We start from the raw sequence: 26,443 nt of genomic DNA on the forward strand, positions 1-26,443 counted from the left end.
AGGAGAAAATTTACAGTCTATATATCTGGCTTACTTATGGGAATTACATTGTGGATGCATTGCTATTTGAGCTAACCGTATTGACTTCACTGGCTGGGATCATTGCTTTATCTCCTGATATGCATCAGGAAATAACCCTGTCCTGCTTTTTGTACCTGGAGAATGGTTCTCAATAACCTAAAGTTATTTACCATTGCGTGTATTTTAATGCAGAATACATGAACTTTCAGTTACAATTTTCAGTCTTTACTGTAGAAATCTGGTAAATGTATTACATATAGGGTTCAGGACTTAAACCTCAATTAAAGCATTTCTGACCATGCCATTCTGAGGCCTATACAATTTTTATGCTGTTCATTGGCCTTTAGGCATCTGACTATATACAGGCAAAGTAACATTTGTTTCCATTATTGGCTTCAAGGGATAATTTTTTCAGCTATATGTGCGAGGTTTTAGTTTTTTATATCATTACATATTGGTCAGAGTTAATCTACCTCTAGTTTCTAACAATTGTTTTGTTGCTTTAGTCTTGTTCTGAGTTTTTATTTTAAGAATCTGGCATAAATGTTGGTATCTACAGTGACCACAAATAATATATAAACTCCAGCAAATTTAGAAACAAACTGTAATACAAGAGTCACCTAAAAATCAGTTTGGTATTTAATAGTTGCCAAAAAAATTTTTATTGGCCTTTCAGACAAAGATACATTTTCAGAACCAAATTTGGTCCTTTTGCCAAGCAATGCCGTAGAGGCCATATTTTGCAATTTATCAGCTTAGCCCAAATAATGAGTTGTGGGCTGTTTTCTGCAAGAAGCCATATAGCTTTTCTTTATTATTTATAATTTGCAGTAATGTCTAGTGTAGTTTACTGCATATAAAGACAAATTTACACAGCATACCATGTTATTGTGAAAGTATGAAATGTAACTCCCGTATTTCTTGTTTTTTTTTGCTATTGTCTCGGCATGTTTGGTAATATACTTAACCCGCCTAACTTTCATTTAATAGAAAACAGACTGTAAAGTTCCCATTAACAATGATCCAAGCATTGCGTGGGAGAGTCTGTCCTATACACAATGCAATATGTAGAGGTGTAAAATTTTTGGTTTTAACACTGACCATTCTCTGCTTTCATATGCTACCAAGATTGTAGTACTAGCTTTAAGTTAAAATGATATATCACTAGTTAAAAAACAGTGGGGAATGTGTTTTTTTTTATATGCAGCACAAATTATTTTTGTAAACACTATAGATAGCTAAATCATTTTTCTAAAATTAAAGAAAGCCATTTGAAATGACCGTCTCCCCAACCCCCCTCTCCACACCCCTTTTTTTTTTTTTTTTTTTTTTTTTTAATTCTGCAATTCTACATACTGGTATTACATATGTGTATAGCTTTTCCTTAGTAGGAGCTCAGTTAAAGGGTTGCTAGGTAACCTTTTTACAGGTTGTTTTCTATAATGAGGAAGTTAGGTTAGTTAGGTATATTACAAAAACCACACACCCCTTAAAAGTGTAACACGTTATTACTTTTTTAAAATTATTATTATTATTATTATTATTATTATTATTATTATTATTATTTTGCACTATTGGGTTGGGGGGGTCTTTGGTCACCATTTTTGTAATATACTTTATCACCCTATCTAAATTCCTTTTTATTATAAAATATGACTATTACATTCTTCTTAGCAACCCTCTAACTGGAAAATCCATAACACAGTTGTATTGTAAATATGCAGAACTGAAGCATTTACCAAAGGGAGGTACGACCACTTCAAATGGTTTTATGCCATCTATACCAGTTCATACTGCATATAAAATCACATTTCTGACTATATTTTTAACTAGTTATAGCTCTAATTATTTTACAGCTAGTGCATCAATACAAGCTTTCTTATGATACCAAAACCATTTTTCTAGGTGATGTAAAACTGGAGATACAACCATGTGACCATCCCCCTTTGGCAAATACGTGAACTCTATGTAATACATTGAGTATGTGTATATGGACAGTCTCCCTGGCATTTCTAATGAGAACTTAACAGCCTGATTACTAGTAAGAGGAAGTTTTGTAGATTAATAAAGTATAACTTAAACAAATGTTCACAACAACTCTCCCCCCGCCCCCCCACATCCCGACACAATTGCAAAAGAAAATTTTTAAAAGTAAATGAAAGGGGAGTTAAACTTGTGAATCATTCTGTTATTGTGTGACTTCCCTTGCCTGTGTATAGACAGCTTGCCAATGATAATGCCTATATTAAGTAATTAAAAAATATATATAGTGTGTGTAATAAATATATATACACACAGTTTGGCACCCCTGGTAATGAAAGGTTTATTGGGGCCCTGAGTTAACCCTCCCCCGATTTAACCATTCACTTTCCTGGGGTCCAGCAGCGGTGGAAGCAGTAAGGAGGAGGGCAGCTCTCTGGAGGAGAAGGACATGCGAGATCGTGAGAGGAGAATGTCAAACAACGCGCGAGAGAGAGTGCGTGTCCGAGACATCAATGAGGCTTTCAAGGAATTGGGCCGCATGGTGCAGATGCATTTAAAAGCTGACAAAGCCCAGACCAAGCTCATCATCTTACAGCAGGCCGTGCAGGTCATAATGAGCCTGGAGCAGCAAGTGCGAGGTATCCTCCACTACCTCCCTAGTATCTGTGTTCAATTAAACTTCCATTCTTCCTGCATCAGCACTTATTACATTTATTTTCTTCTCATCCTACTTGCTTTTCCTTTAAAAATTCAAGCACAGACATAACCTTATATACTTGCATCTCTCTTCATTTGTATCACTTTTGTGTCTGGGTTCCTGCAGTCTATTAAAATGTTTAATGTAACTGATCCACTGCCTGTACCCCAGCCTTAACAGTGAATATGAAATCTTCCTTTTTTCTTGTTCCATTCACTTCAACTTCCATGTTTTCATTTGCCTTAATCCCTTTAGGGATTTTTTTGTCTTGTGTTCTTGCTGTCATACACATCCTAACTGCTGCCTGTAACAATCCAATCCTCTCCTCCCTCCTTGCTATTTGTAGTACTTGGTGGAAACCTACAACAGAATTAAAGGGGATGTTCCACTTTATGCAGTTTCTAAGTTTAGTTTATATAGCAAACCATACAATAAAAATAATAGTTCTGTGGCCACTACTGGTTCATTGCTTTGTTTAGATGAGTATGTGCATGGTTGTCCTTTTTAACTGCACAGCAGCAGGACAGAACCAACGGCACTCAAATATAACAAGTCCCACATGGAGTTTAAGGAAGCCATTATCAGAGGAGCAAGGCATTTTTTAAAAGGTTCCTATGTGAGATTTTTTTTTAAATGAACACGTTAGGAACATTGTTGGTAATAACACTTCCCTTTAAGAAGTTCTTTCACTGCTAAGTTTGTATTTTTGGAGATGATTTTCTTTATAGATGACGTTACGTATGGACCTGCAGATGGCATTTGTACTTCCTAACCATAGGTCCACTTTAGACTTGATTATGACAGCAGGGAAATAATCTTCCATTACCATTTACAACTACATTTACAGTCACGGGTCCTACTGATGGAGATGAGCTAATATGTATATACTCTAAGTGCTCAATGATGTGAATTAAATCAAAACATTCAATTATGAAATCAGCAGGGCTAGTAACAGTATAGAAGTCCACAGAAATATTCCAAAAGTAAATCTAAACAATATTCTACCTCACTGCTTAAAGGGGTTGTCTACTTTCAGACCATTATTGAGAGACCGACGTTATGGATTGTATAATAAAGAGTTGTGCAATTTTCCGATATACACTCTGTATCAGTTTCTCATGGTGTTCTCTACATGCTGCTTACTTCAAGTGGACAAAAATCAGTCCATGGTCATGTGATGAACACAAAAGTGCTCAGCTCATTACCAGGCATTACTGTGCTGTGACTATAACAAGCTGTGCACCTGTGTGTATATCACATGACCATGGACTAATTTCTTGTTGGATCAAGGCTGGGTTCACACTACCGCCGCTGTCTGCCCCAGGGTTTCTTTCCTAAACCCCAGGGAGATTGGACAGGGGTCGGCTTGCTTGCAGTCAGCTTTAAAACCCGTTTATTTGAATGGGGTTTTAAAGGTGACCGCCAGTGTCTATGCGGCTCTTCTGCCTACATGCAGGACTTTTTGTCCGTGAAGAAGAAAAAAAAAAAGGTTCCCGGTGGAAAAGCCACATACGGACACCAGTGGTCACCTTTAAAACCCCATTCAATTGAATGAGTTTTAAAGCTGATGGCAGGCAAGCCGTTTAAGACAGAAACCCCGGGGCAGACAGCGGCGGTAGTGTGAACGCCTCCTAAGCAGAATCAATGACAGCAAGCAGAGATCTAGATAACTCAGGAATTGATACCGCAAGTCTATTGGAAAATTGTACAACTTTTTATTATACAAAAGCTCTGTCTCTCAGTATTGGTCTGAAAGTGGCCAACCTGTTAACCACTTCCGAACTGCCCATTGGGATAGTGGCTTCCTTGTTCTGCAAGGACGTACTGGTGAATACACAGCTATGAGCGCCATCATGTTGACCTAGTGGTCACATAATCCGCCGGGATCAGAGGCTGTAAGAGCTGCTGGGTCCAATGGGACCAAGATCAGCTCTATAGTTATCGGCAGGAGGCTGTATTTCTCCTGCAACTGGGGCTAAATGTACCAACCCTAGTTACAGGGAAAATCGGCCTCCCCCACCCAAAAAATTGTGATCAGATGTCCCCCAAAGGTCTATGACTTTATGGGGACACAATGTAAAAAAAATAAATAAAATGACTAGAAAAGTAAACAGTAATTAAAATGTGTTAATAACACGATTTTATTACAGATTCTATCACCACCCCCGATGACATGATACAAAATAAAAATTACTGTCATGGAAAGTAAAAACTATTTTAATCTTTGTGCTATTAAAAAATAAATAACTAAAAAAAATTGTGAAATATAGATTTGTTTTCCCTCCTCTTTTGTTTATATTTTCCCAGATATATATATATAAAAAAAAAAAAAAGAAATGAAAAAAACATGCAAAAATAAAGACTTAAAAAAAAAAGCCCTGTGTGTCACCAAAAAAAGACAAAAATAGTTGAATAACGCAAATGCTAAAAATTTTATAGCCCTCAAAACCGCACGTACAAAAAACCCCAAAACGAACGAGAAATTGACCCAGTACTGAAGTGGTTAAAGTCGTATTGGGGTGCCCGAACCCCCTTCCCACTCAAAGTAGATGTATGTGTGTTTCACACATGAAAGAAACACCACAAAGGTAATCTGGGACCAAGTCTACAAAATGTCTCTCATACAAACTCCTCATCTGTCACTTCAGTGGAGTTTGACTCCTTGAGTAATGGGGTAGATTCTTTCCTCCAGTGCACTGACCTGGTGACTAGCTGGAGGTATCAATCTTCTGGGAGGATATCCTTGTAATACGGCTTTAAACTGAGAAACATACAGTATATACATCAACTTTCAGGTGGGAAAAGAAAAACTAGGAGCCTTTTCCCAAGGGTTTGATTTGGCTGCTCTTATCTGGAGACCGTTCAGCAGTAAAATATAATATTTAGATTTGCATACATAGCAGGTACACCTTTTATGTCCTTTTATCTTTTCATGCTTTCCTTAAAATATTTGCTTTTTTTCTATATATTACTGTGTTTTTGGTCATCTGTTCACCCACCACCCTAGGATATTAGTATTGCATCATGACTTTAGTTATACAATCTGCTATTACTAATTTTTTTCTTGCTATAAAGTTCTTTCTCTTTTCCTGACAAAATATATAAATGTGCTTATTTTGCTGCAATTTTCTGTTAAGAAATTGTTCTGTTTACCAACTTCTCTGTAATTTAAATCAACAATAGCTGTGCACTTGTCTTATTGACAGATTTTTTTATTTATTTCTATTTTTTATGGGATATCCTCGTTAAGGTAAAAAGAAAATATTTATGCTCTATCCACAGGATAGTGAAATAATTTCTGATCAGTGGGATGTCTCACCTTTGAGACCCCACTGATCCTCAGATCAGGTGGTGTTTTGCCCCTATTGTGAAGGCAGCTGAACTCTTAGTTAATGCAGATGCACCCCTACACCCATTCACTTCTTTGGGACCTCCCAAAATAGCTGAAGTACAGAACTCTCCAGCACTCTGACTGTAGTGAATTAGAGCAGGGGCACATCTTCATCTACCAGGGGGTTTAACTGCCTATCAATGGGGGTAAAACACCACCTGTTCTCAGAATCAGTGGGGGGACTCCGTGGTCAGACCTCCACCAATAAGCAGTTTATCCTTTATAAATATTTTTCAAAGCATAACACCTTGAATTTTACAGCAGTGCTTGCTAACTTTCTTCATAAACCAAACATAAAATCTGTAACTGACGTGCAAACGTACTCTATTGAAAAGTGTAGTTTTCACTTCTCCATTTTAGACCTCTCGATCTAACAATTGCCCTGTTCCATAGAGAGAAATCTAAATCCTAAGGCTGCTTGTCTGAAGAGGCGCGAGGAAGAAAAAGTGTCAGGTGTGGATCCACAGATGGGGCTGCCTGGAGGACTGCCAGGTCTTGGGGACTCTCATAATGCAGTGGGCCATATGTGATGTAAGTAACAATTGTGTCTGTGAACCTTTTAAGTGTAACGCTCATCTTATTTATTTATTTATTTATTTATTTGCTATTTTGTCAAGGGTTGTTTGGTGAACACTTTTGTAATATACCTTAGGTAACCTATCTAACTTCCTTTTAATAGAAAACAGACTCTAAAATTCTTCCTAGAAACCCTACATACTGTTACCAGGTAAATCAGTACACAGAATTTATTGCCACTGTGTAGAGCTGTATAGCATTTACAAAGATTAATTAAGTACATTATGAAAATGTTCACCTCGCACATCCTGACACAATGGCAAAGAAAAAAAAAAAGGTCAGCCAATTTCCATAGTACAGGTAAATTAACAGTGTGAACAGGAGAGAAGGGGCAAGGGCTGGTTTCAGTCACATGACTCGGGGATCGGAAAAAATAAATTTATTGTTCATTTTTGTCTGGACAACCCCTATTAAGTCTCTGAACTAACCGCCTTATAAGAACACATCATGGACAACTAATGATATCACAACTTATCTCCTTCACAGTCTTCATTTGCCTAACTGGTATACAGTATGTTTTTTCAGTAAATAATTGTACCACCATAAAATGACCATTCCAGAGTATTTTTGCTTCTCTGCATTTTAGTGTTTCTCTTCTATTCATTCTGGAATTTATTAACTATAAATTGTGTATATGTTCCTACAAAATCCAGTCAGTGCTGGCCGTGCCAGACTATGGAATGGGCAAATCCCTTTGACAATCTATTCGTACATATCTCGGAGGAATAGCAGAGAAACAACCCAATGCAAGAATCCTAAAACAAAACTGCCCAAATCAATTTTATTACTAATACAAGTATTTACTGAAACTGACGTGTCAGGAAAACCATCAGGTTTTCCTGACACGTTCCTGCAGTCAAGTAAATGTAAACGTTTTTACAGCTTTGCCTTCTCTCTTCGTGCATGTATAGCAGACAATGCTGATGTTTCTAGCATAACTTCTCTATGAATGGCAGAGCTGCTGGGTCTTGGCAAACTCAATGTCCGCTTTGCTTGTGTGAAATGTCATCGTGGGCTGACTATATTTCACCTGGTGTAAAATGTGTTTGTTTTTTCCACTTGGTCTGCATAAAGTATAATGAATGATGACTTATTTGAAAGTTGAATAGCAACACAAGTCCATGAAGTCCAAGCATGTATCATTTATACAGATGTATACATCTTCCAAGTATAATGTTGTGTTCTTATTTCTCAACAGTTTCATCAACTTTGCTGGATTTTTTTACACCATGCGTTGGGTTATTTTTATATATATATAGATATATATCTCTATATATATATTTACAATTCTAATTTTTAAAAAGATTTTACAATTTTTGTTTGGAAAAAAACTTTGAGACATGGAGTTATTTGTGGCCTTGACTTATATTTTCCTGAGAAACAGACTCTTGAGTTTTACAGTGGAAGAGGAAAATAAACTGACTTGGATTGACATCTCAACTTTGGACTTGTGCTTAAAAGGAGAGAAGTCATAAGGAATTTGCCTTAACTGAAAAAAGAACTTTAAGTGGTGGAAGTTGTAGAAAGTTCGCCCAGATGTTATCCACCCTGCTCTGCTGGAAGTATTTTCCCAACCTTGTGCCTACACTTCTATGACAAAAACAAGAGACTTTTTGTTTTGCTGGAATTTAAAAAAAAAATAATAATAATAAAAAAAAAAATACAAAATAAAAAAAAATACAATTAAAAATAACATAGGCATGTGAGTATTTTTTTTAATTTAGAACAAATAGATATTTTTTCAGGTTTCTGTTTTTAGCAGTGGATTTTTTAATAAAATTCAGAACAAATTTTTTAAACAAATATAGATGAGCTACAGTGATCTGTCCTTATCTTGACTCCCAATAATACCTCAATCACTGTGCTGTCTACCTTTCCTATGTTTTATTTTTCCACCTGGTTAAGTCTCCCTATTCTGAAGAATTTTGCTAGCTGTAATACTGGTTTTAGGAGCTGAAATTGGTAGCACCTATGGCAGCACCTACAGAAGTTCCGGTGATATATACATGTGTGTATATATATATATATATATATATATATATATATATATATATATATATATTATAAATTTGATGAAACGAATCAAATGGTAAGATTCCTGTGTAGTTCAGGGATCTTGTGCAGCTCAGGGTAGGACTTAAAAAGTATCACAGGTATCCTAGTAAATTTTAAGCTCTAGGGGTAAAGACTTGGGGCTCTGTAAATTAAAAATAAGAAAAAAAAATGTGAGTTAATACTTTCCTGATATTATAGACTTATTTCCCAGAGGAAGTAGTGACTGTCTAACTAATAACACAAATGCCTTCAATGTTGACCTTGTGTAGTTCCTGTGCTTCCCTAATTATATCAGTGAGATCTTCAAGATGCACAACTCTGGATTGAATGGAATATTTTATACAGTTTTAACTGTCCAAGCATTTTCACTGACATGTAGGATCTACTGAATGTTTCCAGCCCACAAGATTTAATCTTGGTATTTTTGTTCTCTGTAATGTGTTATGTCTTGGTTTTGTACCTGAATTGCACTCCTAAATTGTATACAAATGTAACTGCCATTTAACACTTAACAATCCTTTCTTCCCCTTCCTGTTTGTAAACTCTTGGTATTTAAAGGGAATGTATAATCAGTAAATGGTATATTATTTAAGTCCAGTTTTATTATAAACATATTTTTAAAGAATTTTTGATGGTGTTTTATTATACATATAATTATTTTTTTTTTAAAATAGCCTTTCAAAATTCTAGTTTTTACACTAGCAACACTCAACTGATATCTCCAGTTTTCTGCAGCTTATTTTTCAGAATTGTTCCACAGCCAGTGATCTAAGATGGCGTGCGTTGTGTCTTTCTTTTTCTATGAATTTTTTTTTTTGTTTATTTCGGAAGGCCTACATGAGGCAAGATAGTTACCCTTTAAACAATTGCAGCCTGGTATGCATCTTCCCTGCTATATTTCATCACTTCCTGGAGACTATAATTGTCTTATTTACCAGTATCTTTGCCACACTATCTGTACACACAGTATAGAAGGGACTTGTGTTCCTGCTGGCCCTGGTGATTTTTTTTTTTTTGCTAAATGGAAAATAATGGACAGTAGATAAGGTTTCTCTTCTACAAGCTAAGATCCTATAAATTAAATACATAATACATTCCCTTAAATGTTCACATAAAATGCAATTTCTTTCATGTAAACCATTGAACTGAGCACTGTTTATAAAACACGGTCAGTGGAATAACCACTTGTAACCACAAAGGAAACCTTTTTCAACACCTATATTGTCAGTGAAAGGTGTTGGTAATGTAGCATTAAAGTTTCAAATCCAGTTGTCTTTGTAGATATATATCAGGATTATTATTATTTTTTTAATAGAAATCTGTCTGGAGTCTTTGAATAACTTATACATACTGATTAATTCTTCTGTATTTGGAAATGATGATTATGGAAGACCTTGCCAGTCAACAGCATTCCATGTTGGTATCCAGCCAGATTTTTCTGTACTGCTTTTTATTTTGGGAAGGTCACCATTGCAAAGCCAACCATGTAGTCGTGCGGCTCTGTCCAGTCTTTGAACAAGTGATCCAGACTTGAGTTCCACAAACTTATTTTCCCTGTTTGCCATCACAGTGTACTGGACATTATTCTGTGGTCCTTGTCACTATTTCTTCTGTATGGTAATAAGCACCAGATTTGATAGGATATTCTCTCCCATAGTCACTGTTGGCCTAACATGCAGAGTTTAGATCGGATGTGTGTGGCTAACTAAATGTATTCGAAATATAGATAGTAAATTGCATATTAACTGAATATCTTAAAAATGTGTTTGGGTCATTTAGTGACTTGGTTTCATGATATTTTTGATTCCCTAGCATTCCCCATTGCACATAGACCCCCATCCCCAGATCAATCATCTCATTGTTACAGTTTATGCTTTAGAATGAACAATTGAATCTGTTTTCCTTTCTTGTGGAGTCATTTTACTTAAAAGCCCAGAATGTGATATTTATTTCCCATATGTCCATATCTGCAAAGGCTAGTAAGGTCATTGCCTTATTTACTCCCCCTCCCCCCCTCCAAAAAATAAAAAAAAAAGCCAGAAAGTAATGTATTTTGAGAATGTTTCATTCAAGACGTAATTCAGACATGAAATTGTGTTTCTTGAGTGCCTCAGAATTATTTTTTTTTTTATTTTATACAAGTGTCAAATCAGCTGGCTGGAATTTTTTTTTTTTTAATTTGTATTAATGAATAATCATTTTTTTATGGATTTGGAAAACTGTCCTGTAAATATACCTGTGTTGTAGCAATATATGTACGCTTTTTATAACTGTATAACTTCTTGAATCCCAGTCTTTCAGATGTTGTATACTGATGAATGATAAAAAAAATACATTAAAAATTTGTAATAAAAGTTAACATTTTTAAAATTAATGTGTATTTTCCATTTTTTTTTTTTTTTTTTTTTTAATTTTATTTATTTATTTAAATTGCTCCACAAAGAGAATCCCTGGCTTGAACTGCAGAGAACTGGGGCCCCTCATAAACATTGCTATTTTGCAAGAGCATTCTACAGTCCCTGTAAAGTGGATGGGATTTAGCCCGAAAAAAAAATCTGTAGCAAGCATGCAGTGCAGCATTGTTGTAATTTGCAGCCCATCATTTACACCTATGTGGCTGGCTTTTCCGTATAACTGTAATTGAAGCAGAAAGTCCGCAGAGGAAAACTTTTTTTTTTTTTTTCTGGCAACTAGAGATGAGCGAGAATTCTTCGATCGTGTAGGTGTTCGATCGAATACTACAGTATTCGAAATACTCGTACTCGATCGAACACTACTAGCTGTTCGAAGTTTAAGGTTCGATGCAGCACCAGCGTTGAGTGGCAGAATGCTATACATTCTGCCAATCAACGCTGGTTCTTCTCTTACCTTTAGAAGTCTTCTCCGTGCAGCGTCCCCGCGGCGTCTTCCAGTTGGAATTCCCTCTGCCTTGGCATCCGGCCTAGGCAGAGCCGACTGCACATGCGCGGGCATGCCCTTGCATGCGCAGTTGGCTCTGCTCAGGTGTCGAGCCGGGCAGAGCCGACTGCGCATGCGAGGCAGAGTGAATTCCAGCCGGAAGAAGACTGGGGGGGACGCTGCGCCAGGAAAAGACTTCAAGGAGAATCCAGCCCGACCGTCACTCGTGGACTTCGTAAGTATTATTTTATCGAATTTTGCCTACCCCTGAAACGAGCATTTCCCCCTGTAGACTATAATGGGGTTCGAAATCCGTTCGAACAGTGTGCGGCTGTTCGAATCGGATTTCGAACCTCGGACATTTTAGTGTTCGCTCATCTCTACTGGCAACGCTTTCACAAAAATCCACAATATGTTACCACCGTGGTTTTTCTCACAACAATTTTTGGCTGCTCACTCACTGAAGTTGTCTGGGACTATATTGATCACTTGTCGTTCGGATATGTCATCAGTATCCCATCGGTGGGGGTCCAAGATTCCCCCTTACTGATCAGCTGATATAAGGGGCTGTAACATTTGGACAAGTGATGAGGCCTACTTGTACTCCCTACTTGTCAAACATAGTTTCATAAATTGTTTAGCTGGTGTGTTTGGTATCGCAGTTCAAGCTCATTCATTTCCATGGGATTGGATTGCAGCAAGGCTATTTTACCAATAGATTTGATTTTTGCAGGTCTGAGAGAAGGAAGCAGAGCTTAACCAAGCGCTGCAAGCACTTTAAACAGCTGATCAGTAGTGGTCCTGGTTGTTGAACTTTATCCATCTAATTTTCATGGTCAATCTAAAATATAGGTTATCTGTATAGTCCCAGAAATCCAGTATAAGCCAGATAGCACTTCTGATTACATTAGAGCAGGGGTGCTCACACTTTGTCAGCATGTGAGCTACTTCTTTAAATGACCAAGCCCTAAGATCGACTACCCACTTTTTATGGGTGGGGCCAGCCTGTGGGCGGAGCTGGGCATGTGGGCGGGGCGGGCAGATCGTGAGAGGTGGCCACCCAGGCATCCCCGCTGTCTGCTTCTTCACAGCGCAGGCTGAGAGTTATGTCTGGACACTGGCAGGCTGGGGCTGCGGCAGCCCCGCCTGCCAGTGTCCGTAGATGACTCTCAGCCTGCGCTGTGAACAAGCAGCACCCCGGCCCCCTCCATCCCTAAGAGCGGCCTGCAAGTGCTTGTTCACAGCACAGGCTAAGAGTCATCTACGGACACTGGCAGGCGGGGCTGCCCCAGCCTGCCAGTGTCCAGAGATAACTCTCAGCCTGCGCTGTGAAGAAGCAGACAGCGGGGATGCCTGGCTGCATCCCGCGATCGACCCATACGTCCATTGTGATCGACCGGTAGATCGCGATCGACGTATTGGGCACCCCTGCATTAGAGCCAACACTTTTGAAGTAGTACACAATGTCAAGGAGAAAATCAAAACATATTATAGCAATCATTTGAAGAGACTCCGTTTAAACCATGCCCAACCTTTCAAGTGGTTCTTTAGGATAAGCTGCCATCTGTGTACATTAAGAATAAAGCTGTTTCTGCCAATTACTTAATTTTTATTAAGCATTTTTTAATACTTTCCCACTCTAGGCTTGACTATTTACAGATGTCTCTGATCTGGAGGGTAGGCGATAGTTGCTATGTCACCCACAGACTGCACAAGGAGACTCTGTTCCTTAACACTCACACTAAGAAGTAGTAGAACTATGTACAATATTGAAGTACTAACTAGCATTGATGTGTACCAATTAATGGTAAAGTACAGAAACATTTGATAGACACTTAAACAACCCCCCACCCTGTGAAACAGCATGGTTGCAAACCATGAACACAAATGTCACAATTGAGCAGTGTTCAACATCTAGGGTCTATTCAAACAGAGGAAATGGGCGCGGAAACCTTTTCTGCCTTGTGAACATTCCATCGTGGCATTCCACTTCTGTTAAGGCCCAAAGCCGCGGAAACCGTGGCTGAATCAGCCGTGGAATCCACAGCAAGATAGGGCATCTCACTTCTTTTTCCACTAGCAGGGAAAAATAGCGAGCGTCTCCCATTGAAATCAATGGGAGCCTTTTTCGCAGGCAGATTTTGAAGCGGATTCTGCGACACATTGAGTAATGTAGAAAATATAGAATTTATACCGCACAGGCAGGATGCATGATAACTATACAGATTTGCCGTTTTATCCAACCATTTCCTCAAAAATGCAGCAAAAGTCAGTGCATTATATGAACACAAACTGTGCTGCTAAAAAAAGAAAAAAAACTGCCCGGTCTTAACCCCTTCCTGACATCCACCGTACTGTTATAGTGGATACTGTGTCTTTAAAGGTAGTGATAGCCATCATAGCTACCGGGTTCTACAGCTGAGACCTGGCACTACTGCCTGTGATAAGAGTAGTCTGATCGTGGGCATTGTAGGCCAGGACACCCCACCTCCCACATAACAAAAAAAAAAAAAAAAAAAAGGCTTTTGCCACCGGCCCATACCTTTTACCATTGCAGGACAACTCTTGCGCGGCAACATCACGGCAGATGACTAAAGGTTCCTAGGCTTGTGATAGACATATTGTTATTGCAGTCTATGGGACATGTAATCAAATGATTGCAGGTTCAAGCCCCATAGGGGGCTAATAATTTTTTTTTTTTTTAAAAAAAGGTCAAGTTCACCTCACTTTCCCTATAATACAAATAAAAGCAAAAATTACTGTAAGGTTACGGTTCCACATAGCAGCACTTTTCAATGGAAGTCTGCTGTGATTTCCAAAACGTTTTTGGAAATCACTGTGCGTATTTTTCCACAATAATGTGGATGGGATTTGCTGGAATTGTATGCCGACTCGTTTTCTTCCACAGCATCTATACCACATGAAACACAGGTACATTAGATATTCCTGTGTCAGGAAAAAAAAAAAAATCATAAAGTAGCCTGCACACAGAGTTACGCTCCGCTCATTCTGAACGTAAAACTCGTTCAGAATGAGTGTGTAAAAACCAGATCCCATTGATTTCTATGGGTGCCTGTATACGTGCTCTACCCATTGAAATCAATGGGAGGCTTTTTTCCCTATTGCTTTCAATGTGATACGCGTGTACTCTATGTGCAGGCTCCCTAAGTTTTTTTTTTCAGAGTAAACTGTACTTGAAAAATATTCTAAGTTCTGTTTCACCTGTGATTAAAAATTTTAATAAAAGGTAATCAAAGGAATTGACATCCCTCAAAATAGTATAGCTAAAAAGTACACCTGGCCTGCAAAAAAAAAGTGCCCTATGCCCTAAACTAGAGATGAGCTGATCAGCCGATCTGAACAGCACGCACCCATAGAAATGAATGGAAGCACCTGTGATGCTGACTTGGCCGGCGTCACAGGTGTTTCCATTCATTTCTATGGGTGCGTGCTGTTCGGATCGGCTGATCCGAACAGTGTTCGCTCATCTCTACCCTACACTAAAATATAAAAAAGTTGCAGGTGTTAAAATGACGACTTTTAGAAAAAAAATATTTTTTGCAAAGTTTTAGATTAAGTAGTTAAAAAGTAAATAAACTATATAAATTTGGTATCCCCAGAATCGTACCGAAACAGAATATAGGTGACACTAGCTATAGCCCGTGAAATCGTCCGCTGTCCCCTCCCCCTTGCGCGATCCACCTGCAGCGCGGCTCGTGGCACCCCATGGCCCTTTCCTTGCATCCAGCGCGGTCACCTCCTACAGCGTCGTGGGCCAGGACCCCACGGCCCCGCTGCTGCACCTCTGGCCCTCCCCTTTCCCTCCACCTGCACCCCCGGCTCTCCCCTTACCCCCCACCCGCGTCCCCGGCCCCCTTTCCCCCTTTAGAGTTACAGTCACCTCCTACCTCTTCCCCCCAGCACCACCCACCCATGACCTTGGTTACCCCCCACACACACTTGCCTTATGCCCTCTGGTGTGAACCCCTCCCCCCCCCCGGCCCCCTCTCTAACCCCTACCACCAGCACCACCCCCAAACCAGCAAACCCCCCACCACCACGGCCCCTACCGATCACCCATGCCCCACCACCCCTCTCACCCTTAAGCAAGCTGCTCCCGCAGCTCAGCTGATTAAGATGGCATTTCCTCTGCTGGCGCTGCTATGTTTGTGTGCCGTGTCAGCACCCGGAGCAAGCTGACCTGTCCTGATGTCCTCTGCCGGTGCATGGGCGCTGCGCTGCTCCTTCCCCGCTATATTCCTTCTCCGCGTCGGCAGCCGGACCAAACTGCGGGGCCGGCGTCATGTTCCTATGGCAGCCGGGAGGCGTGCACAGGGTCCCCGGGCTGTCGGTCTTTCGCTCCTACTGCAGCCTATGGCACGTAGCCTGCAGTAGAAGCGCTGGTTTTATGCTAAGCTATACCAGCACTTCTACTGCAGGTTACATAGCCTAGGCTGCAGTAGGAGCAAAAGACCGACAGGACAGGGACCCTGCGCAAGGCTCCCGGCTGGCATAGGAACATGACGCCGGCCCCGGAGCTTGGTCTGGGTGCCGACGCGGAGAAGGAGCAGCACCCACGCACCGGTAGAGGATCGTTGCGGACACCGGCCACCCCCCACCCCGCTGGACTCACCTTGTGTACGGTATGTAGTCCGCAACATCTGCCGGTCCTGTTTAGCCGGCCGGCATGCTGGCAGCGGCGGCTGGAGCATGTGGGCTGCCGCCATGTTGATTATGGTCTTCCCGGTCAATCGGCCCGCCCACACTTTGCTGGCAACGTATAGTGCTGCAGCGCTGGCTCCATAGCCCGCCCACACCCTGCCATGCACCAATAGGAGGAATAGGAGGTGCGTGGAAAGACCTGGGCTGGCAGAATGCCAGCTTCTATAGCCAAGGCAGAGGGGTCTTTGGAGGGTGACGGTGGCGATTTGGGGTGAGTGACCCACATTTAAAGTAGCCTATTCGTATTTTGTGGGAATTATGTAGGTGTGTGTGAAATTTCCCCCCAATCCGTTCAGCCGTTTGGCTGTGCTTGAGGAACAAACATCCGAACATACAAACACACAAACTCACAAACTTTCACATTTATAATATTAATAGGATATCATTTTGGCTACACAGTGAGTGCCGTAAAAACAAAGCCTGTAAGAAAGTCACATAAACGCACTCTCTAATTCTACCCCATTCTGAATTTAAAAAATTTTTTCAGCTTCCATTTCTAGAACAATTTGTCCTGCAAACATTAAGCCCAAATAAAGCTCTGTGAATGGAAAAATTCAAAAAAAAGTATTGGGTTTGGAAGGCAGGGAGTCAAAACCGAAAATCGGAAAATTCCCCAGCTCGAAAGGATTAAAGGGCTCCACTTCATAATTATGTGCTACTTTGGGTTGGTCTATCACTTAAAATATCTCTTATCTCAATAAAATATATTTAAATTTGTGGTTGTAAAGTGACAAAAAGAGAAAAAGTTCAAGGGGTGTGAATACTTCTGTCAGCCACTGTGCTTACCTGCTTCCTTCCCTTGGTTTCTGTGCTGGATCAGTCGTCAGCTTCGCTGCTCTGTTCGCATACATTACTGTGGCAGTGGTGGTATCGACTGTAGCCGCACACTACTCTCAGCAGTATACAACTAAACACAGTATTTGACTGAAGAAGTCATGTCGATGTGATGTCACTGCAGCAACAGTTCTATATACCAATTGAACAGAGGTGAGGGCTGTCCAGCACAGGAACAGAGGGGAGGTAAGTAGAATCCATTCTTATTATCTAACCCTCCCTTCTTGTCTAAATGTAACTCTTTAATCCCAGACCATACGTTTGAACCAGAGTAATAAGGAGACTTCAGCCTGTTAATAATTCTGGTGCATGTCTGAAATGAAAACCTATGTCTCCCTGGTTCTGATAGAAGTTTCTGCTACAACTAGTGCCAGGAATTTCAGACATAACTCATAAATGGGCTGAGGTGTTCCCATCCATGTTTCATATCTGTCCTGCTCCTTGTATTTATTTATTTTTTAATGCTGGTGAGCATGGTGCAAAAGAAAAAAAAAAAAAAAAAACTTTTTGTACAAAAATAGCACATTTGCCAAAAATTGTGATCCTTCTATGTCTATGTCCAGTTTTTACACAGAAGTATAAAAAACACTGATGTGTTTGAAAGTGTATGGTTTTTTGTTTGTTTTTTTAGATTTTGTTTTCTTAGTTTTTTTTTTTCTACTAGTTAACTGGATAGAAATTGGGGCAATAGTAATCAAATTAATGAAGATGAGGGGTGGAATGATAAAAAAAAAAAAAAAAATCCACACACAATGTAATTCTAAAAATATATCATTTTATTAAATACAAACAGAGTATATATTAGGAAGGAAAGGGGAGACAAATATATCCACTTTTAGATGGATAATGTGGTAATGGAGGTAAATATAAGTATAGGCAGTGGCGTAACTACCGCCATAGCAGCAGAGGCAGCTGCCACAAGGCCCAGGACATTGCTACTTGGACCCCCGAGTATAATGATTGGCAGACCGGGAGAGGTATGAAACATAAAAAACACTGTTATTTACCTCTCCACGATCCGTGCAGACTTCGGCCTAGTTGTCTGTCGTCTCATCACCCCGGCCTGCATCCCGGGTCATGTGACATCTGACGTCATTGAAGATCGACTACTTCGGAGGCCGACAGCGTAGGAGACGGGAGATAGGTGAGTAAGAGGTGAGTATAATAATTGTTTATGGATGTCCACAGTGGGACATAATACTGTGTGCAGGAACCACTATGGGGGATAATACTGTGTGCAGGGGCCACTATGGGGGATAATACTGTGTGCAGGGGCCACTAATGGACATAATACTGTGTGCAGGGGCCACTATGGGTGATAATACTGTGTGCAGGGGCCACTATGGGGGATAATACTGTGTGCAGGGGCCACTATGGGGGATAATACTGTGTGCAGGGGCCACTATGGGGGATAATACTGTGTGCAGGGGCCACTATGGGGGATAATACTGTGTGCAGGGGCCACTATGGGGGATAATACTGTGTGCAGGGGCCACTATGGGGGATAATACTGTGTGCAGGGGCCACTATGGGGGATAATACTGTGTGCAGGGGCCACTATGGGGGATAATACTGTGTGCAGGGGCCACTTTGGGGGATAATACTGTGTGCAGAGGCCACTATGGGGGATAATAGAGTGTGCAGGAATGCGTAGGAGGGGGTCGCTCAAGGTCTTCGGTGTCGGTCGGGGGGGGGGGGGTCATGTCAAAAGTTCACTGAGTATAGGGCAAAGATGTAACATATAATATAATGTTCTATTGTTATTATGTTAAAGTAACCAAGGACTACACTAACCCAATTAGAGTGTAATGCTCTTCTTATGCTGAGCGAAAATACTGCATAAATAAAGGAATGATACTCCAAATAGTATAAACCAAATGAAAAAAAAAAATGCTATCATAAAGAATGCAGGCATGATTGGGATGGTCAGTCACTGAAATAGCCAAATACTATAACAATAATAAGATATAACAGCCGAAAATGTCAGTAGGAAGGGACCTCACATATAAAGCCCCTCGACAAGCGTTTCGTCAGAAGTGGCTTTGTCAGGGGGTAAAGCTAATGTGAAACACTCCTTTTTTTTTATAGGGAAATACTGCCCACCTGTGTGAAATAAATAAAAACAAAGTAGTACAGAACTACCACTAATGACGGAAAATGGTCATACCATGCATGTGCAAGAACCAAGAAGTCACACGAGAACGATGGATGGAATAAGCTGTGTCACATGGTATATTCCTGGAATGGTGCATGCACAGAGTAATATATGAAGTCAGCGGAGCTATCAAAGTGTGTGCAAAAAAGAAAAGGGGGAAAGGAACCAATCTATATAAACTATTGGATATATCTAGCTACCAAAAAGGAAAGGGAAGTTCATATAGGGAGGCTACCAATATAATGGAAAAGGTAACAGATTGGTGGCATAGAATATAAGATAAACAAAATAATGCGCAAATGTAAAAGCACCACCAGATGCATGTATATGAAAGATGAAATAAAACAACACACACCAGCCATATATATATATCTCTATATCAGGGGTCCTCAAACTTTTTAAAAGGTGGGCCAGGTCACTGTCCCTCGGACCATTGGAGGGCCGGAATATAGTTTAAAGGGATTCTACCATTAAAATCACATTTTTTTCTCGATAACACATAGGAATAGCCTTAAGAAAGCCTCTTCTTCTCCTACCTTTCGATTGCTTCTTTGCTCCGCCGTTTGGTTAAAATTCTGTTTTCTGTCAGTATGCAAATGAGTTATCTTGCAGCACTGGGGGCATCCCCAATGCTGCGAGAGAACTCTCCAGTGCCTTTCTTAATAGCCTTTCTTAAGGCTATTCTGACGTGTCAACGACAAAAACAGTTTTTAATGGTAGAATCCCTTTAAAGCTGACCCAGCGGAATGCACACACGAAACACAAGTGTGAATGCTGCCTGAGGTGTTATTAATCCTACAGTAAGATATTATAGTGCTTACTTCAGGGGGCACAGATAGGGTCTGGGATTCAGGAAGTCAGCAGGCACTAAACCAAACTAGTGAGGTGGCTTTGCCCACTGTAATTTGGGCTGCCTCAGGTCAGGTCACATTTCTATGGTGACCTGACTGACGAAGTGACACGGAGGGGTACAATTGACTATACCGGGCCAGGCCATGGAGACAGCGCACTTCACTTTACTGATTGGAGGGCACCACTCCTGATGTCTGCGTAATCTGCTATGTCTCCGTTGTCCGCCTGTGTCCTTTTGTCACATCACAAGTATGCGATGTAAGGAGGATACCAGAGGCAGATCACCGGTATCCTCCTTACATCGCATACATGCGATGTGACAGGAGGACACAGGCGGACACCAGAGACAGAGCAGATCGCGCAGACATCAGGAGCGGTGCCCTCCAATAGGTGAAGTGAAGCGTGCTACATGGCCTGGACCGAGCTCCCCAGGAGCTTCATTATAAATGCGCGCCTGCCGGTGGTGCCGGCGGGCCGGACAGATGTGCTCGGCGGGCCACATGTGGCCCGCGGGCCGTAGTTTGAGGACCCCTCCTCTATATTATAAAAATGAATTTCTGTCTGTTCTCTAATGCAAACCAAACGACTGGACCGATCTTCACCAAATTTGGTACAGAGACACTTCAGGTATCCGGGGAGGTTTAAGACGAGATTCCAACTCACTCAGACGTACCGTTGCTGAGATACAGCATTCCAAACATGTCGAAGGATTAGATACACACGTCTGTACACAGTACAACACGCCGGGGGATTGGATACATGCGTCTGCACACAGTACCACATGCCAAAGGATTGGATACATGCATCTGCACACAGTTCCACACACCAGAGCATAAGAAATGCACGTCTTCACACAGTACCACATGCCGTAGGATTAGATACGTGCCTCTTCACACAATACCACACAGGGGAGGATTAGATACATGCCTATGCACACAGTACCACAAGCCAGAGAATTAGATACTCTCATCTGCACACAGTACCACACGCTGACGGATTAGATATGTGTGTCTGCACAAAGTACCATATGGGGGAGGATTAGATATGCACCTCTTCACACAATACCACACAGGGGATGATTAGATATGCACATCTGCACACAGTTTAACACGCCGGAGGATTAGATACGCATGTCTTCACATAGTACCACCACCACAGGATTAAATATGCGCATCTACACACAGTACCACACGGGGGAGGATTCGATACGCGCATCTGCACACAGGACTACATGCCAGAGGATTGGATATGCACATCTGCACACAGTTCCATACGCCAGAGGATTAGAAACGCACGTCTGCACACTGTACCATACACCGGGGGATTGGATACATGCGTCTGCACACAATACTACATGCCAGAGGATTGGATATGCGCGTCTGCTTACAGTTCCACACACCAGAGAATTAGATACATGCGTCTTCATACAGTTGTACACGCCATAGGATTAGATAAACGCGTCTGCACACAGTACCTCATGCTGTAGGATTAGATACATGCGTCTACACACAGTTCCACATGCCGTAGGATTAGATACGCACCTCTTCGTACAATACCACACAGGGGAGGATTAGATACGTGCGTCTGAACACAGTAACACACTTTGGAGGATTAGATACATGTCTCTGCACACAGTACCACATGCCAGAGAATTAGATACGCGCCTCAGCACATAGTACCACATGGGGGAGGATTAGATACGCGCATCTGCACACAGTACCACACGCCAGAGGATTAGATACACGCATATGCACACAGTACCACACGGGGGAGGATTAGATACGCGTGTCTGCACACAGCACCACACGCCCGAGAATTAGATATGCGCGTCTGCACAGAGTACCACATGCTGTAAGATTAGATATGCATGTCTGCACACAGTTTCACTTGCCAGAGGATTAGATACGCGCCTCTTCACACAATACCATACGGGGGAGGATTAGATACATGCATCTGCACACAGTACCACACGCCAGAGGATTAGATATGTGCATTTGCACACAGTACCACACCAACAAGGATTAGATACTTGCGTCTAAACACAGTACTACACGGGGAAGAATTAGATTCAGCTTTACTCCAGGTATCCATAACAACTGATCACGGTTTTTCACTGATATCCAAAATGAGATACACATAATCACATGACGCTTATGGACATACACACAAACCACATACAAAATGCACCAGTGCAAAACTGGACAATTCTTAAGGGGCCACTACACAAACATAAAATGTAATATACACGTGTGAAGCCGGGGCCTCCTGCTAATATATATTGTGATGTATGGAGGATTCAGAAGCTCTGGTTTCTTTCCGAACAGCAGTCTTTATTGCAGCAGTCAAGCTTGAAGGTACAGGTAGTGCTGCTCAGCATGTCAAAACAAACAAATGAAAATAAAGACCTACGCTTGTCCAGCGGCTTACTAAACAATTTCTTCCCTCACTAACCAGGGGTCAGCCTACTGCTGACCTCCTAACAAAACAGGGTTTACCAGTAAACAAGGGGTACACATACCCGGCACTTTAACAGCGTCCTTTTGGCAGAGCTTTTCTCAGGCTGGTTGACTGTGTCAGTCTTTCAGTCTCTCTCCTCTCTCTCTCACTAACCAGCACACCTGTGCTATTTACAGAGCTCTGCTAGTCTATTCCCAAGACTGGAATGGATTACCCCGAACTTTACTCCAGTCCGGGACCTACAAGCTAAAAGCCTGTGCATATTGCAACAGTCTTGGGGAAAAATAGCGGCTCTCCCACACTATTCCCCTCTCCATTTCACATACCCCCCCCTTTGTTCGAGCCTGTGGGGTCGGACAACAGTGGCTACCTCTGCACTGCCACAGTATGTTCGGGATAATGCATCCGCATTTCCCTGGAGTCGGCTGGCTCTATGCTCAATCGTGAACTTGTACTCTTGTTCAGTCAAAAACCAGCGTGTGACTCTGGCATTTCTTTCCTTATTGTGAGCCATCCAAGTTAGGGGGGAATGGTCTGTAACCAAAGTGAAGTGTCGTCCCAGGAGAGAGTACCTTAGGGCTTCAAGAGCCCATTTAATTGCCAGGCACTCTTATTCCACGATACTATAGTTCTTCTCAGCGGGGGTCAGTTTTCTACTTAAATAGTTCACCGGATGTTCTTCTCCGCGGACCTCTTGTGACAGTACTGCCCCCAGTCCTACCTCCGAGGCGTCTGTTTGGACGAGGAACTCCTTTTTGAAATCCGGAGTGATCAGAACTGGCTGGCAACACAGGGCAACCTTTAGTTCCTGGAAGGCCTTTTCAGCTTCAGCGGTCCATACGATGGAACCAGATTTTCTACCTTTTACTAGGTCAGTCAGTGGGGTGGCAATGCTGGCAAAATTCAGGATAAACCATCGGTAGTACCCAACGAGGCCGAGAAAGGCTCTCACCTGTTTCTTGGTGACAGGCTGGGGCCACTTCTGGATTGCTTCCACCTTATTGAATTATGGCTTTATCACACCACTGCCAATCATGTACCCTAGGTAACGGGCTTCTTCAAGCAAAATGGTACATTTCTTTTGGGATGCCAGTCCGAGTGAACATCAGAAAGAGTTCCCGAGAGATCGCCTTAGCTGTGGCGGTTGTCAGGGGTACTGCCTCCGGGTACCGGGTGGCATAATCTACAATTACCACAATATATTGGTGTCCGCGGGAGGACTTTGGAAGCGGGCCCACTATATCCATGGCCAACCTCTCAAATGGAACCTCAATTATTGGCAGTGGGATTAATGGACTTCTATAATGGGGCATGGGTGCTGACTTTTGGCAAACAGGACAGGACTCACAAAAAGCTTTTATGGCCTGCACTACTCCAGGCCAGAAAAAACATTGTAACACTCGCTCCCTGGTTTTTTCCATCCCAAGATGTCCCCCAAGCAGATGCTGATGAGCTAGTTCTAGCGCCTTCCACTGGTGTGACAGGGGCACTACCAACTGTTCTACTACCTCACCTCTTATTCTCTCCACTCGGTACAACTTATTATTTATAACCGACATGTGTGGGTATTCACTCTCAGCTCCCGCATATTTGGGCTTCCCATCAAGCACCTTAACATTTTCCCACCCCTTAGCCAAGGTGGGATCCTGCAGTTGAGCAGACTCAAAATCACCCCGAGTAATGTCCATGACAGGTAGATCATCTTCCCTTTCTGTATCTTCAGCCTCCCCTGCCATCGCCAACAGGGGAAAACTTTCCTCATCCGGGGTCACTGCAACAGCTGGTGCACTTTGACCAGGATCTACTGGCAATGGGGACAGAGTTCTCCAGTCAGGGTCTTCAGGGCTCTCATCAAGGGCCACGGAGTCACTTGTCGCTGTCTTTGTCATCACATTCGGTATGGGGTTGTCAACACGGCCAGCAAGAGACCCTTGGTGACTCCACAAATTCAAAAAAAGGGGAAAGTCTCTCCCCAATATCACACTGTGAAGAAGTAAACAAAGAAACAGAGACAGCACCGAGCTGCACATAGTTAGGTACCGTAAGTTCACGGAAATGTACGTAATAAGAGAGCTTCTCACCTTTAATGGTTGTATATCACAACCAATTAATAGACTTGCAAACCACTTATGGAGGGGGGGTTTCACCCCAGTTCTTAAGGCTGCGGGATCCGTACCACTCTTGGTGTCAGCAAAATTAGATAAGGACCGAAGTTCAAATAAGAATCACCGCGCTCGACCAATTGTTCGGACAATGCTTTAATTCAAAAAAATGGAGCACAACGTGTTTCGGGCTTATGCCCTTTTTCAAGTGCAACAACTTATCTCTCGTCGGACTGGATGGTGAAGCATCCAGTCCGACGAGAGATAAGTTGTTGCACTTGAAAAAGGGCATAAGCCCGAAACGCGTTGTGCTCCATTTTTTGGATTAAAGCATTGTCCGAACAATTGGTCGAGCGCGGTGATTCTTATTTGAACTTCGGTCCTTATCTAACTGTGAAGAAGTGACTTGACCACCCCTACTTCATGGGTCTGAGTGCCACAGGGAGTCTTGAACTGAATAAGGGCATTTGGATATTCACGGGTCTCTCCATGGATGCACACGACGCCAACCTGAGTTCCAGTGAATGTGTCAGAGTCCACCAGACTAGCATGCACTAGTGTCACTAGACTTCCAGAGTCAAGTAGGGCCTTCACCGCATAGCCAGCAATCTTCACCCAGCAAATGTGCCTATCTCTGTCAGCTATAGACTCGGTCAGACCTACTGGACGAGCAAAGAGTGACATTCTTCTGGCTGAGCTGCAGTACATTGGTTCTTGGGTCAGGGGACAGTTGGCAGCAATATGTCCTGGCCCTTTGCATCTCCAACAGTAGATCACAGCAGGTCTTCCTGGTGGAGTCATGGGTCGCGTCTGCAGTCTCTCCCCAGAACTTCTGTTACCGGTTCCCTTCATTTTAAGTTCGGGTTGACAGCTATGGGGAGGAGCCTCTCTGGCCCAAGGTACGACCTTGCTTGGAGATCAAGCTGCTTTTTGAGGCTGCGCCGTGGTTGACCCACGTGGACAGTTTTGCAACAGGTCTTCTGTTGCCTGGTACCTCTCCACAAGGCTTACCAGCTGATCAGCATTTCCAGGGTCTGCCTGTCCAATCCACCTCTGCAGTTTTGGCGGTAAGGACCGTATGAACTTGTCCATCACTATGATTTCTGTGATCTGAGCTGGAGTGTGAATTTCAGGCCGCAGCCACTTCTTTACTAAGAGTATTAGGTTGTGCATTTGTGACCGCGCTGGGGAATCCTCTGAAAAAGTCCACTGCTGTACCCTTTGAGCCCATATGTATACATTCACCCCTAGGCGGGCCATGATCACCGCTTTCAGCTTCTCATAGTCCTTGACTTCACTATATATATATATATATATATATATATATATATATATATATATATATATATATATATATATACACACTCACCGGCCACTTTATTAGGTACACCATGCATTTAATCCTGTGGCATTTGGAACAGTATACAGACATGCGTATCGAATCCTGCAGTATGTGGTATTTTGTAAAGACGTGCGTATCTAATCCTGCGGCATGTGTAACTGTGTATACACTCACCGGCCACTTTATTAGGTACACCATGCTAGTAACGGGTTGGACCCCCTTTTGCCTTCAGAACTGCCTCAATTCTTCGTGGCATAGATTCAACAAGGTGCTGGAAGCATTCCTCAGAGATTTTGGTCCATATTGACATGATGGCATCACACAGTTGCCGCAGATTTGTCGGCTGTACATCCATGAT

The 26,443-nt window shown here is 42.0% G+C and overlaps 1 protein-coding gene across 4 annotated transcripts in view; it reads left to right on the forward strand.

Annotated features, from left to right (window-relative positions):
• Window positions 1-8,664, forward strand: part of TCF3 (transcription factor 3) — a 104,302-nt gene extending 95,638 nt beyond the window's left edge. For 3 of the 4 annotated variants that reach the window (XM_075283186.1, XM_075283212.1, XM_075283194.1), the window contains 2 exons: window positions 6,486-6,623; window positions 7,867-8,664. In XM_075283186.1, coding sequence (XP_075139287.1) covers window positions 6,486-6,622 — 137 coding nt within the window. In that variant the 3' untranslated portion in view covers window position 6,623; window positions 7,867-8,664. Of the gene's footprint in view, window positions 1-2,406; window positions 2,643-6,485; window positions 6,624-7,866 lie in introns of all 4 variants that reach the window. The other variant, XM_075283203.1, reaches the window with a different exon arrangement.
• The last annotated feature ends 17,779 nt before the right edge of the window (window positions 8,665-26,443 follow it).

This window comes from Leptodactylus fuscus, chromosome 1 (genome assembly GCF_031893055.1).
Source record: "Leptodactylus fuscus isolate aLepFus1 chromosome 1, aLepFus1.hap2, whole genome shotgun sequence".
Classification (NCBI taxonomy): Eukaryota; Metazoa; Chordata; class Amphibia; order Anura; family Leptodactylidae; genus Leptodactylus; species Leptodactylus fuscus.